Source organism: Parasteatoda tepidariorum, chromosome 12 (assembly GCF_982258835.1).
Source record: "Parasteatoda tepidariorum strain Cologne lab strain chromosome 12, Ptep-v5.0, whole genome shotgun sequence".
Classification (NCBI taxonomy): Eukaryota; Metazoa; Arthropoda; class Arachnida; order Araneae; family Theridiidae; genus Parasteatoda; species Parasteatoda tepidariorum.
Window position 1 is genome coordinate 17,290,429 of NC_141766.1, and position 17,561 is coordinate 17,307,989.

General features: G+C 31.6%; 1 protein-coding gene across 3 annotated transcripts in view; it reads right to left on the reverse strand.

Moving 5' to 3' along the window:
• Positions 1–17,561, reverse strand: part of p120ctn (adherens junction protein p120) — a 246,965-nt gene that overhangs the window by 41,685 nt on the left and 187,719 nt on the right. For all 3 annotated transcript variants that reach the window (XM_087155626.1, XM_087155627.1, XM_087155628.1), the window contains exon 6: positions 5,384–5,455. In XM_087155626.1, coding sequence (XP_087011752.1) covers positions 5,384–5,455 — 72 coding nt within the window. The remainder of the gene's footprint in view (positions 1–5,383; positions 5,456–17,561) is intronic.

Below are 17,561 nucleotides of genomic sequence, written 5' to 3' on the forward strand. Positions count from 1 at the left end.
CTGAATTATTAAATACTGACACTATTAGAATTGTTCAGATCATAAGAAAAACGCAAATTAAGTTACTTAAACATAAAATAAATGCTGTCCACAGACGTGATATTATTTATTTTGAGTTAAACTCTATTGTCATTTCAACAGATATGATAAAGGGTTGTACAAGAGAGAAAACTATGTGCGTATGTACAAGAATGTGGCTTATTGTCCAAATAATCATTAATGGATTTAAAAAACAAAAATGTTGTTGTTGTAGTTCATTTACGTCGCACTAGAACTGCACAATGGGTTATTGGCGACGGTCTGGGAAACATCCCTGAGGATGATTCGAAGACATGCCATCACAATTTTGATCCTCTGCAGAAGGGATGTCACCCCCGCTTCGGTAGCCTGACGACCTGCCCGCGAAGTCGAGCAGTAGAACAGTTTAACGAGGACAAATACCGCACACCCTCGGTCCCTACGCAGACTGATCCAAGCGGTCACCCACCCGCACACTGACTTAAAAATTCCTTTTCCTTTCTTCTTTCTCCTTTTTAGTTTTGTGTCAATAGTTTGTGTTGGAAAAATATCAAAAAGTCGATAGACGATAATATCGGCTAATTTTTGCAGCAACATTTAGGATACAATTGTAATCTGTATTTTCATTATGCAAGAAGCTCTAATTAAAATTTAGAGCACTCTAGCTAGTCGGAATTAGGTCGAAATTTTGATTGACAACTTTTGGAGCTAAATTCCGTTTTCAGCGGTCAGAAAACGATTAATTTTTTTTCCCAGCAGTCATTGAGTTCTACCTTAGATTTAATTACTACTACTCTAGTTAATCGAAAACTGTCGAAATAACAAATATATATCAATTAATTTAAGTAAATTTTATTTTAATTTTTTTCTTGTCCCCATTGCTCGCGAACGACATCCCCAAAGTAACATTTTATGCATATGTAATGTTTTAGTGGAGGGTGTCTTGGTAATGCAATTTTTTTTTTTTTTTCAGTTTTGAAGCTATTTTTCAAATAGAAAGCTTTATATTCCTCTAAAATTTAAGTGTGTGGTAAATAATGTGCTACACCCCTTCCGATATTTCACCAAGACAAAGTCAAGTAAAATTGGTAATTTTAGAGAAGAAAAGAAAGCTATTCTTTACCAACTTTAAAGCTATACACCAAATATGAAACTTGATTTTGTTATGAAATTAAATTGAAGGGGCGAATAACGTGCCTTTTAACAATTGGGAAAGTAAATCATTCTATTTTGCCGGTAAAAAACTTCATTTTCCTTCGAAATTATAATGAGGGGCAAAAAATAAAGCTATATTTTTAGGACCCTGTGCATGTTGGAGTAAGGCTACTTCATTTATTGACCAGAATGGAAGTAAAGCAGTCTCGCAACTGCCTATTAAAGTGCAAAGGAGTTCAATAAGGTTTCTCAATATGGCAATTGCTGATTGTGACAAGGTGGTCAACACTGCGCACATGTAGCCTTTATTTCTCAGATAAATTGGCACCCTTCGATCTGAAGCGGCGTGGACTTCAAGCCGCCTCTCAGAATCTTTCCCCAGTTCTTCAAAACAGTTCAATGACTTCCATGGACAAATCGCAGGTAATTGATTAGAATATTAAAGTTTATATTCGTTAAATCAATTGGTGGAAAAAATTAACACAGGGCTCCGAGAATTTGAAAAATATTGATAATCAGCAAAAATTACGATAGCCAGTAAAAATAGTAACACCTCCCCGTTTATAGTCTTTTTTTATTTCCAAATTTGAAATTTTGTTGGCTTCACACATTTGTTTTCATGAATCAAATACTTATGATTAATATTATTTTTAAATATCAACATAATAAAAAGCTATGTGTATTCGAAGTGCTGTGTTTTTAAAATTAAATAAAAATATTATTTGAGAATTTGGGTTTTTTTTTGTAATAAGGTTCAATATAGATAGTTTTTTTTTTCTTCTAACACAAATTTATAAATTCGGCGCAACTTCGTCAAAAAGTTTCGAGTCTGCGAGACCAGAAAAATTACGCAGGTGAATTCTGAAGTCAGGAGCCTAGCAAAAAAACTGCTGTGGATAAAAACAAATGCTTATTATTATTATTGATGAAATAAATGTAAATGGTACGAGTTTTTAATTTTTTAAATACGAAATTACTACGAATCGCTCATTTAAAGGATCAACTATGACGGTCTCGATATTGCGCCGATTTTATCGTAAATCCATGCGATGTTTCAGAAATTATTTTCATAGATATCAACATGGTTTTCTTTTGAAATTCCGATATTTTAATAAAATACTATTTCGAAAAGAATTTCCAATCGGGCATTTAAATAAGAAATTTTAAACTCACGTAGAAGATTTACGCCGAATTCGTCATGAATTCGCATTGTTTATCGAAGCACTTAATCGGCGTTTTGATCATAGATTTTTAAATATTTTTTGAAAAAAAAATGTTGTTTTTAAACTACTCGTATTACGGCTAATGAATTTAGATTGCGCATGTGAGAAATCACCTATTGATTTTCAACCTTCTTTCGATTTTGCACTATTTCAACATAATTCCATATGGTATTTTTAACTCACGTGGTAGATTTATGCCGATTTTGTAGCGAATTCGCATTGTTTATCGAGCCACTCATAATCAGCGTTATGAATATAGATTTCTACATAATTTTTTTTTTTAAAAAATGATATTCTTAAACTATTACGATTAATGAATCTCAATCGCGCATGTGAGTAATAACCTATTGATTTTCAACCTTCTTTCGATTTTGCACTTATTTCACCTAAATGCATATGCTTTTTCAACGATTGCAGTTACAAGTTTCTTAACGCTTTTTTTTTTTTTAAATCCCGATATGTTTAATCATATAATATTGCGCAAGTGAATTTCGAATTATGTAATAGAATAATAATGCTTAATTCTCCGCCCGATTCTTTTTATATAAATATTAAAATGTAAAAAATGCATCGTAATTAAAAATCTGAAAGAGCCGTGATGGCTTAGAGGATAGAGCGTTCGCCTTCCAATGAGGTGTACCGGGTTCAAGTCCCAGCGATGGCTGGTCGATACGAATTCCGCAATCGGTTAGCACCGACCACAGTGCTGACGTAAAATATCCTCTGTAGTAGTCGGATCATGGGTTGGAGTCCATTTGCAGTCAGGCTAACAGTGGGAGATTTTCGCGGTTTTCTTCTCCATGTCACGCAAATGTGGGTTAGTACCATCAAAAAGTCCTACAAGAAGGCAAATCTCTCCCAATACTTGGTGCAAGAGTTTCCTTGTTGTCTGAAGTTGGTTCAAAATTGGAGGGCTACGGAGTTGAACATTAGTAGTCGTAAACCCAAAAATTGGGTCGACTGTTCAACGACGGTTATAAAACAAAACTATAAAAATCTGAAAATACAGTCGCCACTGAAAATTTATTGATCTCCGATGGCATTTCACGAGCCCACATAATATAAAAATATTGCAGAACAAAATATAACACAATATTTAACATAATATAACATAACATAATATAAAAATATTGCTGAACAAAATAATTTTTTGGATTAAGTTAGTGAATTACATACCTATTAATGATTCGGTTGAATTCGAAATTTCATTCGGCAAAATAGGAATTTCCCTCCTCCCAAAAAAACGAAGTTCGCGACCCCCCAGAGGTTACGTCAAGGGTTACGAGATTTAAATAGCTCCACGACAGTTTGATATATAATATTTATTTGCGGTGAAATATTTTTTACATTGTACTTATAATGTATCTTTCATATTGGATAACTATAAAACATAAATTATGATAGTAAGAGAATTTTTCTTTAATGGCGCTTCAACCCACTGCGGGTTTTAGCTTTCTGAAAAATGTTGTTCCAAATCTTCTTGTCTTTAGCCTTCCTCCAACCATTTCCTTTCAGGTAAGTTAATTTATTTCCAATATCTTCATTCATTCTTTCTTTATGGCCCAGCCAAGCCAAGCGTCTCAATTTTCAAAATCAAATAATTTTTTACTTGTTTAATTAAATAGTGAAGTACACATAATTGAGTAGGTTAGAGTATAAAACATAGTTATTACAACTCATGCTTAACGCTAGCAAAGAGAACCTTCATAGCTTAAGCCAGGATACTCGTGTCCATTGCTACCAACAACTGTCCGTAGTATTTCCTTTTCATATTTAGAGTGGTAATGAATTTTAAAAATTTCTTCTTAATTTTTGACTCCCATTAAATGCAAATAAATCAATATAAGAGCAAGTTATAAAATTCGTTTATCCAAAAATAACTCCACGCAAAAATAATATTTAGTGAACATTTATGAGTTTTTATTATCTTATTTAATAATGGCTGAAATTTTTTTGAATTTTAAGGTATATACTTTTTTGCATCATTTTAAAGAATATAATTTTACATAAAAAATACAAAATTTGAGCGAAATCGGTCGAATAGTTCCAGAGAAATTGAATTTTAAATATCTAACTTTTTTGAAATTAATTTTCTCAGGCTAATACGACCGATTTCGCTCAAATTTTGCATTTTGTTCCGTAAAATTATGTTCTTTAAAATGATGTGAAAAACTGCATACCTTACAATTCAAATTTTTTTCGACCATTCCTTAATAATAACATATAATAAATATTTGCTAAAAGTTATTTTTTGCATCTTCATTATTAGATACATCTTCATAAAAATTACTTTTTAACAACTTCAAATGTATTTAATCGAACTGAAACTCCCAATTTAGTATTAAAGCTATAAATTTATAAAATCATAAGGTAAGAAATATATTATCTTTGTATTTGGATTTTCGGATAATCGTATCTTTGGATAAATAAATTTTATAACTGCGTGTAAAAATGTTTCAATTCGCTTAAAAAGTTCTAGAGACATAGCAAAATAACATAAAGGGGTCCAAACTTACGAGCGCTCTCCTGGCCAAACTATTGGGACCATATTTCCCAGATTGCTGCTACCCCATATATTATGCGGGTCAGAAATCCAAATCCGTAGAAAAAAGGTATGTTTATTCAGAGAAAATAGGTTTTTGTGTCTTATTTCGTAACTTAAAATATCGTCTGCACTTATTAATGAGCATATTTGAGATCACCCCCTTGAGCCATTAAGAGTAAGTCCTAGGGCGTGAAGATTCGATCAAAAGTTTTTCAGGGTGGTCTTTTTTTTTTCTTCTTTTCTTTTGCGTACTGTACATTTTATTATTATTTCTTTTATTAATTGAACTACTATGAATGTTCTGTTATATTCTTTATTTTACGCTTGCCTTCTTAAAATTTTTCTTTATTTTAGAAATTAACCAAGTTATGTTTAACCATATTACCAACTAAGCACCGATATAGTTCAATACACTGCAAAATTTAAAAGTGAGTAAACTTACCCTTTCTAAATGCGCTGTGACACCTTGACACTTAGTGTCTCCCTCTCTTGACAGCTGGGGGTATTGTGCCTCCTACAAAATAAGAAGTATTTAGAAAATAAACATTGCAATTATACAATTTATGTAAAACAAAATTCTGTTGAAACAGTAGTATAGTTTGTCTACGGTAAGAACTCCCCCCGCAACAAAGTCTGAGAACGTCGTATTCAAATAGGCTCAAAAATTATTTTATCGTAATTTAGAGACTGTTAAATTAGTCGCCAAACCATTAAATTACGTAAAATAGCTGTTTCTAGGCCCATATTATTGCAATTTTTGCTAATAAAAATTAGGAAACAATTATTAAAAATTTATAATAATTCAGATAAGTTAAAATATCGTTTCAAATGCGCAAGGACACCCAGCTGCGTTTCGATTACAGATAATTTCTGCTATGTAATCAATTACTTGTAATCGTGATTATTGGTAATGGCGATTACAAGTAATCATGATCTCTGATTAAATCAGAATCAAGCAAAAATGTAATCTGCTACATTTTTTGATTAAAATAACCAATAATCGTAATCATAATTACAAATTTTGATTACAATTGTTATAGAGATTACAATAATCAATTACCGCAATCATTTGCTTGTAATCGATTACAAGTAGTCAAAATATATGGTTACATGAAATCTTGATTGCGTGCAGTTATGATTACATTTAATCTAAAGCCTATTGGCTTTATTGATACAATATCTGAAAGCACTCTGTTTTACGGATATAATCGTGTGGGCTGATGAAAAGACTATATCTTTTTTTTTCGATTTTTTTTCGGTTTTTTAAATAAAATTTCATCTTTTTTTTTAAAACTGCCATTTGCTATTTTTTTACTTATTATTCCCTCCCTCCTTCTTTTTCATATGTCTATCATCTTTCTTTGTTTTATTCTTCATTTTGAACTTATATATATATATATATATATATATATATATATATATATATATAAGACTGCAAACAAACGTACATACACGAATTTCATACGTATGCAAATTGTATTTACAAACGTACGTACATTCTACGTAAATAAGAAATGTATGCACATATATAATTTACATACAGTATGCAATCATAATTACTTGTAATTGTTTATATTGATTACAAGTTATCATTATTACATGTAATCATATATTTTGATTACTAGTAGTCCTAATTACCCGTAATAGTTTCTTGCTGAGATTACTTGGAATCATAATTACTTGGGATTATGATTATAGTTGTAATCAACATTATGGTGAATTGTGATCACGATTACAAGTAATCGATTACTGAAAAACGACTATTGTAATCACGATTACAATCGTAATCAAAGTTGCAATTACTATTACAAGTAGGTGATTAATATGCATTGTATATGCAATCGAATTGATGTAATTACGATTACAGCTGTATTCAAAAAATGTAATCGATTACATTTTTGCCCAATTCTGCTGGACTTAATGTTTCGGTCGTTATAATTTAATGGCTGGAGTCGTACTAAAGAGATTAAACTGCAATTTATAAAATGATACGTCAATAAATGCTAATGAAATTTAGGAATCACTTTTCATCGATATTAAAAAAAATCACAGAAGTGAAAGTAAAGTAAGAATCTTCCTTTTTCCATAAAGAATTTGTATGAAAAGCACGCCAACATCACGTTCATAAATAAAAGACACTCTCGTATGAAATATAAGGCGATTTGTCACAGATAACAATAAATATAAATTATTGTTATCGTGATGAAAAGAAGTTTTCTGAAAAAGTAATGCTTCATAACGTGAGTAGAAATCTAGTCGGATGCTATGAAGATCTGGAATACTTATAAATAAGTATTTGTGTAATATTTTATCGAATGCATCGAAAAAAAATTTGAGACGGAGTAAAGTTATCGTGATAAGTTAAAGTTCACATGGAAATCTTAAAATTGAAAATTTGAATAGTAGATTTTGAAAGCTTACGATCTATCTTTTTTGTTAAATATTTGTTATTCTAAGGGTGGGATATTTTGGAAATTTAAAGTTTCTTTTTAATGTTTCGTCCAATATGAGGTTTTTAGCTTAGCAACTTTTTTAACAGAAAAATTTGCTAAATGCTGAGTAGCCAGCAACAAAAATGATAATTCTAAATAATTCTTCTAATAACTTCTAAAAATCAATTAGAAATCGACACATATTGTAATAAGATGATGGTGAGTCGCTGTGGCTCAGGAGATATAGTGCTCGCCTACCAATTGAGGTGAGCAAGGTTTGAATCCCAGAGAAGGCTGGTTATACGAAATATGCAAATGGACTGCACCGACCACAGGGTTGACAGAAAATATACTTAGCGGTAGACAGATCATGGGTTAGACTCCCCTTGCCGTCAGGATAACCGTAGGAGGTTTTCCTCTCCATGTAACGCAAATTATTATTGTTATTTTCATTAAAAAATACTCCACGAAGGCTAGTTTGTTCCACTGCTTAAACCAAGAGTTCCCTCGTCTTCTGGGTTGGGTTCAAAACTCCAAAGTTATGAAGTAGTACATTGATAGTCGTAAACTCAGAATCGGGTGGGCTGTTCAACGCCAGTTATAAAATAAAATAGGATGGTGATATTTTATATGATAAGACATAATAAAAAAAAATTAAAATCTTGATATTTTAAATTTAAATAATTTTTTTAAAGGTAAATGTAAATTTTATGCTAAACGCAAGCGTTTAATTTAATTGCTTACTAAACGTAAAAGTTTCATTTCTATACTTGCTGTGACAACCGTTCTTTGTGGAACGGTTTTATTTGCGGTTCATTTTTTGAAACACGCAGAATTATGACGAGGACTTATTATATTAATTTTTTATACATATTTATATTACATACAATTAATATATACATATTTATTTTAGATTCTGGAATATTGTGCTCAATATTTACAAATATATAAATAATTAAATAAAATAAAAATCAGCTTTTATTTCTGGAGCCCCGTTGCTCTATTCTCTTTCATGTGCTACTCTCATAATGACTCTCTTTTCTCACGAGAGAGTCCTTCTCTTCTAACTCTTTCCTCCCCCATGAATAAGGGAACGATACTTCTCGTGTCCCTCACCCACTGACCCTCAGATCAGGGGTCATTTAGATGCGTGGGAGTGGAATCATAATCCTGACATTTGATAAACGTATGCATTTTATTCTTGATGAGTTTCTAAACTCCGAAGAGAAAGCAATTAGACTTTGCCAAGTTTTATAATAGAATGATGAATATATTCCATAAATAAAAGACGTTAATTTGAAAAATTTAAAATCCTTGTGTTTAAAATTTAAACAACTTCTTAAACATAAAATGTAAAATAAATAAATAAATAATAAATAAATAAAAAATCTAAACGGAAGCGTTTTGTTTAAATGTTTACTGAATGTAAAAATTTTATATAAATACTTGCTAAATGTAAGTGTTTTATTTTATTACATTTATAAACTTCAAGGAAAAGCAAAAAAGAAATTGACGAATTTTGAATAAGGATGATGTTAAAATTTACAAAAGACACTAAAAAAAAAGAAAAAGAAAAACACCCTAGACATTTATTTGTTAAGATTACAATCTGTTTATGAATAAGGATGATGTTAAAATTTACAAAAGACACTAAAAAAAAAAACAAAAAAAAAACACCCAAGACATTTATTTAAGATTACAATCTGTTTAATTTCTACTTTTGTGAACTATTGATTCATCACTCCTGCACCAAAAAAGGAAGAAATTGCCTTTGGCGATGTCAGACAGAAAGGATCTTCTCTAAAACCCTAAGTGAACTGGTTCACCTCTTAGTTTGAGGTATAATTCTTCGCTTTTCCACACTGCTCCCTGCATTTTATACAAAGATTTATTAAGAAAACACAAGGGCTTTATTTTACTACATTTTTAAACTTCGAAGAAAGATAAAATAGAAATTGACAAATTTCCTTTATGGAAGTGATCAATTTCAAAGGCCGGGATAGCCTGGTTGGCAGGGGGCTGGACTCATGTTTGTGAGAACGGGAGTCCGAATCCAACCGACCGAAGATGGTGACTGGTGCACGTTGAATCTGTCGGGTCACAAATTCCTCCATGTTCCCATAACAAATCAATACCTCTGTGGGAAAGGGCCGGGATAGCCTGGTTGGTAGAGCACTAGGCCATGTCCAAGAGTTCGTGGCTTCGATCCCAGGCCGACTGAAGACTCCCCGTGTAGTAAATGGTGACTGATGCACATTAAATCCGTCCAGTCGCAAATTCCTCCAGGCTCCCATAACAAATCAATATCTCTGGGGGTACTGATCCAGGAGTTTCCTTGTCTTCCGGATTGGTTCAAAATTACAAGGCTACGGAGTTGAACATTAGTAGTCGCAAACCCAAAATTTGGTCAGCTGTTCAACGACGGATATAAAAAATTTAAAAAAATAGCTTTGGGAGGTTCTGAATTGGAGATTAATCGTTCTCTGGTTCAGGTCAAAATTACGATCTGTAGACAAATGAATGGGTCCGCCCTATAAACGGGTGTGACGTATGGGAGAGGAAGTCGAATTTTTGGCCAAAGATGGCGCCACTGGTAAACAAGAACAATCGCACCCACACTGCCTTAATGGCCAACGAAAATAACAACAACATCGATTTCAAAGATTACTTTTGAAAGTGATCACTTTGACGCCACTTATTATCATGGATAAAATTTTACCCCAACAATATCCTAAAAGTTTGTATATTATGACATTTGGCCTTGTTAGCATATATGTAATACAGGGGTTGCCAAACTTTTTTGATCATCGACCCCTACATAATTTTTCGAAATCTCCATCGACCCCCATAAAAGTAATTTTCTGTTAATTAAAACAAAATTCTATTAGATACTGTGTTTGTACATTTATTTTATGATTTTGAACATTTATTAAAGTAATAGTACATGGTGTAACAATAGTTTTATGATAAATATATTAATGCTGAAATTTGAATACCTTAATATTTATGAAATAATAAGTAATTATAAGTAAGTAGAAATAATAAGTAAAATAACTACGGATTTATTGCTTCTTAATCAATGACATGGGTGTGCTTGGTGTTTTTTTTTCTGAAAGGTTCGTTATATTGGGTTCAAAATTGGCCAATTTTAATCTTAAATCCCCTCGAAACTCCACAATTAATTTATTTCTGTTCTTAGTTAAGATTGAATTTACGTGACTGAAACCAGCTTCAACCATATAGGAACTTGGAAATGCTATCATAAATGGCTGAGCTATTTCGTAAAGTCTTACATATTTTTGCATTATATTTATATTTGTCCAAAATTTGCTTATTGTTAAATTTTTAAAAAGCGTCTTTGCTTCAAATCCCCATAATAATTCAGCAAGCTCATTTTGCAGGTTGATGTCCACGTTTTCAATTTGAGCAGAAAATGGCACAATAATCCAATCAGTGATGTCAATGTTTTCCAAATCAACAAAACGCAGTTTAAAATCGTCGCTCAATTTTTGAAGATTACCTGTATATATTTCCAAGTCTTCTTCTTTTATTTCTAATTGTCACATATCTGAAAAATACTGATAATCCTTCGACCAATCGACCCCCTGGCTCAGATCGACCCCCGCTTATGTTAAATAGACCCCTGGGGGTCTATATAGACCACTTTGGCGACCTCTGATGTAATATAATAAATATTTGTAAGGATTTGATAACAAATTCCTAAATGCACAAAGCATTGGTGGGGTGTTTGCAAAAATATGTTACAGTAAATCTTCTGTGTTTTATTTTGCTATTAATTTTTTTCGTCTTCTTTATCTCTCTACTTCTCTTCCCTCTTTTCTTTCCCCCTCTCTTCCATAATCTTAAAAGATTTCAGAATAATCTTTAAAGATTTTGGTGTGTGAAAAATAACAATTGAGAATAAAACCAAATACTTCTTTAATAATAAAATGAGTACGCAATTGCACAACAACGTGCAGTTGAGCAAATCTTTATCAATAAAAAAAGACTTTCTAATTATAAACGTTAAAAAACAATATAATTAAAAAAGTTCTTTAAACAGGAAAATTCACTAATCGAATTCCTCGTGAATATTTTTAAAGGAAAAGACTGGATTCTTTGTTAATTCCTTCCATCATAGTGACACCCCCCCCCACCTCGCGTGTTCCGGTCTTGTTTTATCCAAGACAGCAAAAATAAAAAAAAATAAAAAAATAAAAAAAAGACAAAAACAAAAAAATGAAAACCTCTAAACATAAAGATTAAGAGAGAGCCTTATGGTTTTAAGGTTTAACCAACAGAATGCCAGATGATTTGTGTATAATATGACTAAAACACAAAAATTTATGCTGATTCTCTTTTTTCTTCGTACCAATTAAATTATTTATGCCTTATTATATTATAATTTTATATTTTTATAATGTTTTTTTAAAAGAATTTCATCGGAATTCACATGAATTCGATTATCCAGAATATATGACATCTAGTAATAAACGTTTCCGGACCAATTTTATATAGAAATCTGGCAGATAAAATGTATTTGAGAAAGGAGAATTAAAGTTACATGTTTAATAAAGAATATTTTATTTTCAGTCTTAGTAGCCTGTTAGTCATATTTCATCTTTTCCGTTTTACAGTTAAATATTCATAAGTTGTCAGTCATTTGATTTTTTTCTAGCATAATTTGGAAAAAATATGGTTTGAATTTTTTCAAAAACAGAAGCTAATTCACAAATCCATTGCTCACCGAATCTCCATATGGATCAAGACCCCAGTCAAATTAGAATTTTGGTTCGATCTAATTTCCAGAAAACTAGAAACGCTTTTATTTGACTTTAGCATCCCAAAATGAGTCTGAAACGGTTTCTGAAGTGAGCTAACTTTTTGAGAGTCAAAAAATTACCTTTTTTAGATTTCGACACCTAATATCTAAAAACAAACTTAAAGATAGTAAATTCCGCATTGAATTATATACTTAAATACTAAATTTGGTTTAGCGGTTTGGTCAGAATCAGTAATCAAAAATGAGCGTAAGTTTTAGCTTCATATTGAAAAAAAAATGCTGTGCTTACTTTCAAATGTCCGTGAACCGTAAATGCCACCCGAAATAAAAAAAATGCTAGATACGAAAGTTTCAGAGCATCAAATTCTTTTATTAAAGAGGACTAAATTTCACAATTTTGCTCTTTTTTACGAATTAAAACAAGGGGAAAAACAGCTCCTTTTTTCGCAAAATGAATCGAATTTTATAATGCCTTTAATATAGGGTTAGCTGAGGTGTTCTGGGGGACGTGTGTGTTTAGTGCTTTATTTTCATATCAAAGTTTAAGGGTTTATTTCACATAGGCGTATCAATTAGTGGCTAATTTATCATATTATTATTTTCTTTTCTGATTTCAGTAACAAAGCAACAAGAGGTTATGAAAATGTCATCGTCGGATAGACAAGTAGCAGAAGTGTGGTAGTATCACTGATTTCATTCTAGCTAATATCACATTTCATTCTAGTTTCCTGCAAGAGCAAACCACATCAGTTTTCACAGCAAATATCGCTCAGTAGTTCTGGAGGCTCTGGTAGTAGTTCTGAGGTGGTTGGTATCAGAACATTATTGATGATCTTCCAGCCAGACCTGGGGAAAGTTTTCTCTCCAGAAATACACTATTAGTCCAAAATTATCCGCACACCCGGTAGCTATGGCAGTGGAAGCATAATGGTGTGGAGGTGTTTCTCGTGGTATGGACCGTTAGTTCCTGTGGTTGGAAACATAAACTCTGAGGTGCATGTGGACATTCTGGACAATGCTGCACTCCCAACTCTATGACAATATTTCGGAGAAGGCCTATTTCTCTTCCAGCAAAATAACTGTTCCTTTCACACATCGAGGCTTGCACAGATCCGGTTTTCATGAAATGGATGTTCAAAAACTGGACTGGCCTTCTCAGAGCTCCGGTCAAAATCCCATGGAACACCTTTGGAAGGTCGATCACGTAGAAAGCCAAATCGACCCTCCTCACTGCAAGCAATCACTTCAGCTGCGATGGAAGTCAATTCCTATGGTCACTTATCAAAAACTGGTGGAAAATCTTTCTTCCCAGACGTGCGCAGGCTGTCATCGATGCAAAAGAGGGACCAGCATCACATTAATATGTGTTTCAAGAGGCTCTAAGTCCATATCATTGTATGTCCGGTTAGTTTCGGCCACATAGTCTATATCGTCAGAGAATGTTGTTGAGCAGCTGCCTCAGTTGAAGGCAAATTTCTAATTTGAAATTAAGCTTAGAGAGTGTCTTTTGAAAAAGATTTAAACGAGTTAGGTTAAGAGAAGTATGTTGTTGTTGAAGCATTGTTGTTTGTTGGAATATAGATGGGCTATAAATTTGGCTTCTGTATCAGAAACATGATTAGGCTTCACTTTAGAATCATTAAAAATCTGAAACATCCCTTTGAAGGCTGGTGACTCTCTGGAAAATGTAGACAAATTTTATCTTGCCTTGCCCAAAGAAGGTGGAAGTACAACCGCAGCCACTGAAGGCATGAAAGAATACCACATTCATTACATATGGAACAAATGATGTGCGCCATAAAAAAAAAAGCACTGTCTATGAAACTATTGCGGCAATAGTTGAAACTAAAATGAAACAATAAAGCTGAACGCAAGTTTATTGGTATACAGAAGTGTTTAATTATTCCCTCATAGTAGTAAGACCCTTGAAAATGTCTATTTTTTTAATTGAAAATGTCTATGTCTTTTTTTTGTGGTTATTTGTGTATCTATGCGTACGAATGAACAAAATATCAAAATGAAGAAAGTGCCGAAAATTTAGCAGCTTTTTTTTTGACCTCAAAAGTTAAGTTCACTTCAAAAACTGTCACAAACTCATTATTTTTGTTTGGAGTGCCCAAAGTGAAATAAAGTCATTTCCATCTTTCTGGGAATCAGTTCAAAGCACAGCGTTTTTCGATCTAATCTGACTGGACAACTAGAGATGGTTTACGCTTGTTTTTGCTGCCAGAACAGTGAACTAAAGTCATTTTTTTGTATAGGAAACACAAATTATTCTTTGGTTTTATTCAAACATTTCGAGTGTGCTGAACTACAAGATGTGGAAAATCCTAAGAAAACTTTTGATTATTTAATTCGCTGCTATATAAGAGGCTTATAAATGTTACTCGCCAAACGATTGTTGCCATCTTCCTTTACAAAAACATTCGAAGATTCGAACGAAATTTAAAAACATGGTAAAATAATTGTATCTTATTTTGTGAAATAAGATCTTTCCCGGAGAAAACTCAATTCTTCACAAAATGTCACTTTGAGCCTTCAATATAAATAATATATTCAGTATGATAAATGTAATATAATAAATGATTTGTAGAAGTTTGACTAGCAGAAACCTAAATGCATGAAGTAATATTGATATATACGGCATATAAAATGTTTTTGAAAAAAATAGGACCAATGAAGACAATGATAAACCAATGAATAATATTTTCTTTTTCTTCTTGGTAGCCTGTTTCACCTCATCTTTTCCATTATCATTAAATATTCATAAGTTCTCAATGATTTGCTTGTTTCTTCCAGAATTTAGAAAAAGAAGTGGTCTGGATTCTTTCAAAAACGGAAGCAAACGCACAAGTCCCTATTCACCAATTCCCCATATGGATCTCGAGGTTTATTCTTATTTTTGCTATCCAAAACAACAAACTGAAGCCAACCGTTTGTATAGGGAAGACTTATTATCTTTAGGTTTTATCCTAAAATACCTTGCATGATAAACAACAAGTTGTGGAAATTCCTTCGAAAACTTTTCGTATAACTATTGGTTGAAGATTTTCTTTTGTTTTATCGTTCAACGTAAGATGGTTTTATTCTGAATTTTCCACTAAACTCAAATAAGTTCAACAGAAGTTAAACCAGGATAACTTGGAAGATTATATAAAAGAGAAAACTTTACGGTCTATTTGACTAGATTTTATTGGTTTATATATTTTTCTACGCAAACCTTAGTCATCTTGTTTCGATTGTAAAGAAATAAGTATGAAAAGGAAATAGTACTTCAGAATAAGTCATAGAAATTTATATGAAATAAATAACCAGTATCCGATGGACCATTTTTAAAAGCTCAGACTGTAAAAAATAAATATTTTTTAATGGCTTAAAATAGGGTTTCTTAAACTTTTTCTACATGCAATTTCGTTTTGTATGGAAAATTTGTAAGTGACTTTATGTAATAAAATTTTCACAAATAACAAGCAAATGTTAGTTAAACAATTGTAAAATGAATGTTTTATGGTCATTTTTATTAATTTTGGTAGATTTGTCATACATAAAATTAGATTAATCGCCTTCATTCTGTTAAAAACAGTCTATTCTTACATTTGAATGGATTTCTAGGCAAAATTCGGCATTTTATATCTTGCTTTCAATTAATCAAATGATAAATTCAAAGATTTATAAAAATTATGAGTCAAAAAAAATTTACTTAAGTGAAAAAAAAATCTGATTTTTTTTCATTTGTTTGCTTCTTCATAACGTTCCCCTTTAATTTTACAGTGTATGTGTTTCATATGGCACATGGCACAAAAATCAAAGATCAAGAAACATCAGCAAACGTGAAACTAATTTTTTAGTAATCAACAAATGGTACATAAAGCAGAAACAATTTTTCGAATCGGTAATATAAACCTTTTCATAGGAATTACTCTTATCAGTAGTATAGTAAAGTTTCAATTAACAAAAATATTAGATTTCAAATCTGTAGAATCCTTAGAGTCGTGATATTATTAGAGAGAACATCACACTGTTCAGGAAGCCAAGTACATATGTCAAGCACTAAGGTTTACAAAAAGTATGTGGGGAGAGAAAGGAAATTTCTAAATCATCGTTGGTACTTATATGTGTCGTTGACTAATTGAAAAAATCTCAAAATTTTAAAAATCAGCTTTATATTTCAGGCTTATTGCAGTAAACTCACATACTAAATTACTAACTTTTAGACTAAATAGAGAGTACAATTTAACTTTTAGACTAAATAGAGAGTACATCATTCATTGGTCAATTAGCCCAAGTTATATCATGCCGTATGAAATAAGAAGTGAGTATTGAAGGTTTATTTTAAATACCATGACTTTATTTTATTATTATTAGTCTAAAGGAGCATAAGCTGATTGTAATAAGCCTAAAAATGTCAGACAAATTGAAAATTACAGAAGACTTTTCCAATTATTAAGAGACTCTACCAGAAAGTACAATATTCTGTCGTTCTCTACTAAAAAACTACGACTTAACTAAAATAAAATAATTCTGACTCCATTTTTCAAAAAACAAGAAACATAACACTTTTTATTTACACAAAAATTTCTTCTATGATATCACCATAGCTACCAATGATAATGTTTTTGAATAATTTTAAAAATATGCATACGCTATGTTAGCAACGTAAATATATGCTCGAGTTGGGAATTTGGCATTGATTATGAATTGGGGCATTGATTTGGCGTTTTATTGTCTTTTTTCATCAGGTTTCTTTTTTAGTTTCAAGCTTAAAAGGGAGTATGGAACGTTGATTGACATTACTCTAATGGAAACAAGTGGCCAAACACATTGACAAAAATATTATGTCATTGTTCAATCAAATATACTTAGTGAAAGAAAAACACTACATTTAATTCAAGTTGAATAATTACCAAATATTTTCTTTTTCGTTAGAATGTTGAAAGAAAAATTATTAAAATTGAAAAATACAGAACGTAGTAATGCTCATTACTTAGATAATATTATTCATTGCGGTTCTTCATTTTTAAAATAGTTCTGCAAGAAATTGCTTTTGTTTTGCCAATAACAATGCAAATATCTGCAGGCGCTAATAGCATGTCGACACGAGTTAAGAAGGCTCATTAAAAGTTATAAAAGCAAACAGACAGAAAGAGGCTCCTGTTTTATGTCTGGTTGAACACTCTTAATTAACTCGATTCAAAAGAAGAAAGGAACTCTAAGCTGAGTTAATTTAAGGTTTATCTGTAGATCGATGAAGGTTTAATTTTAAATGTTTTTGAAAGCTACTCTTTTTTGTTCTTTTGTAATAAGAAGTGCGTTTTCTTTATTAAACATTTTTCTCTTTCACAGATGTTATTCTAGTTCATTCACTAATAAAACATGATGTTTAAAAAAATGTTTGGGTTATTGGA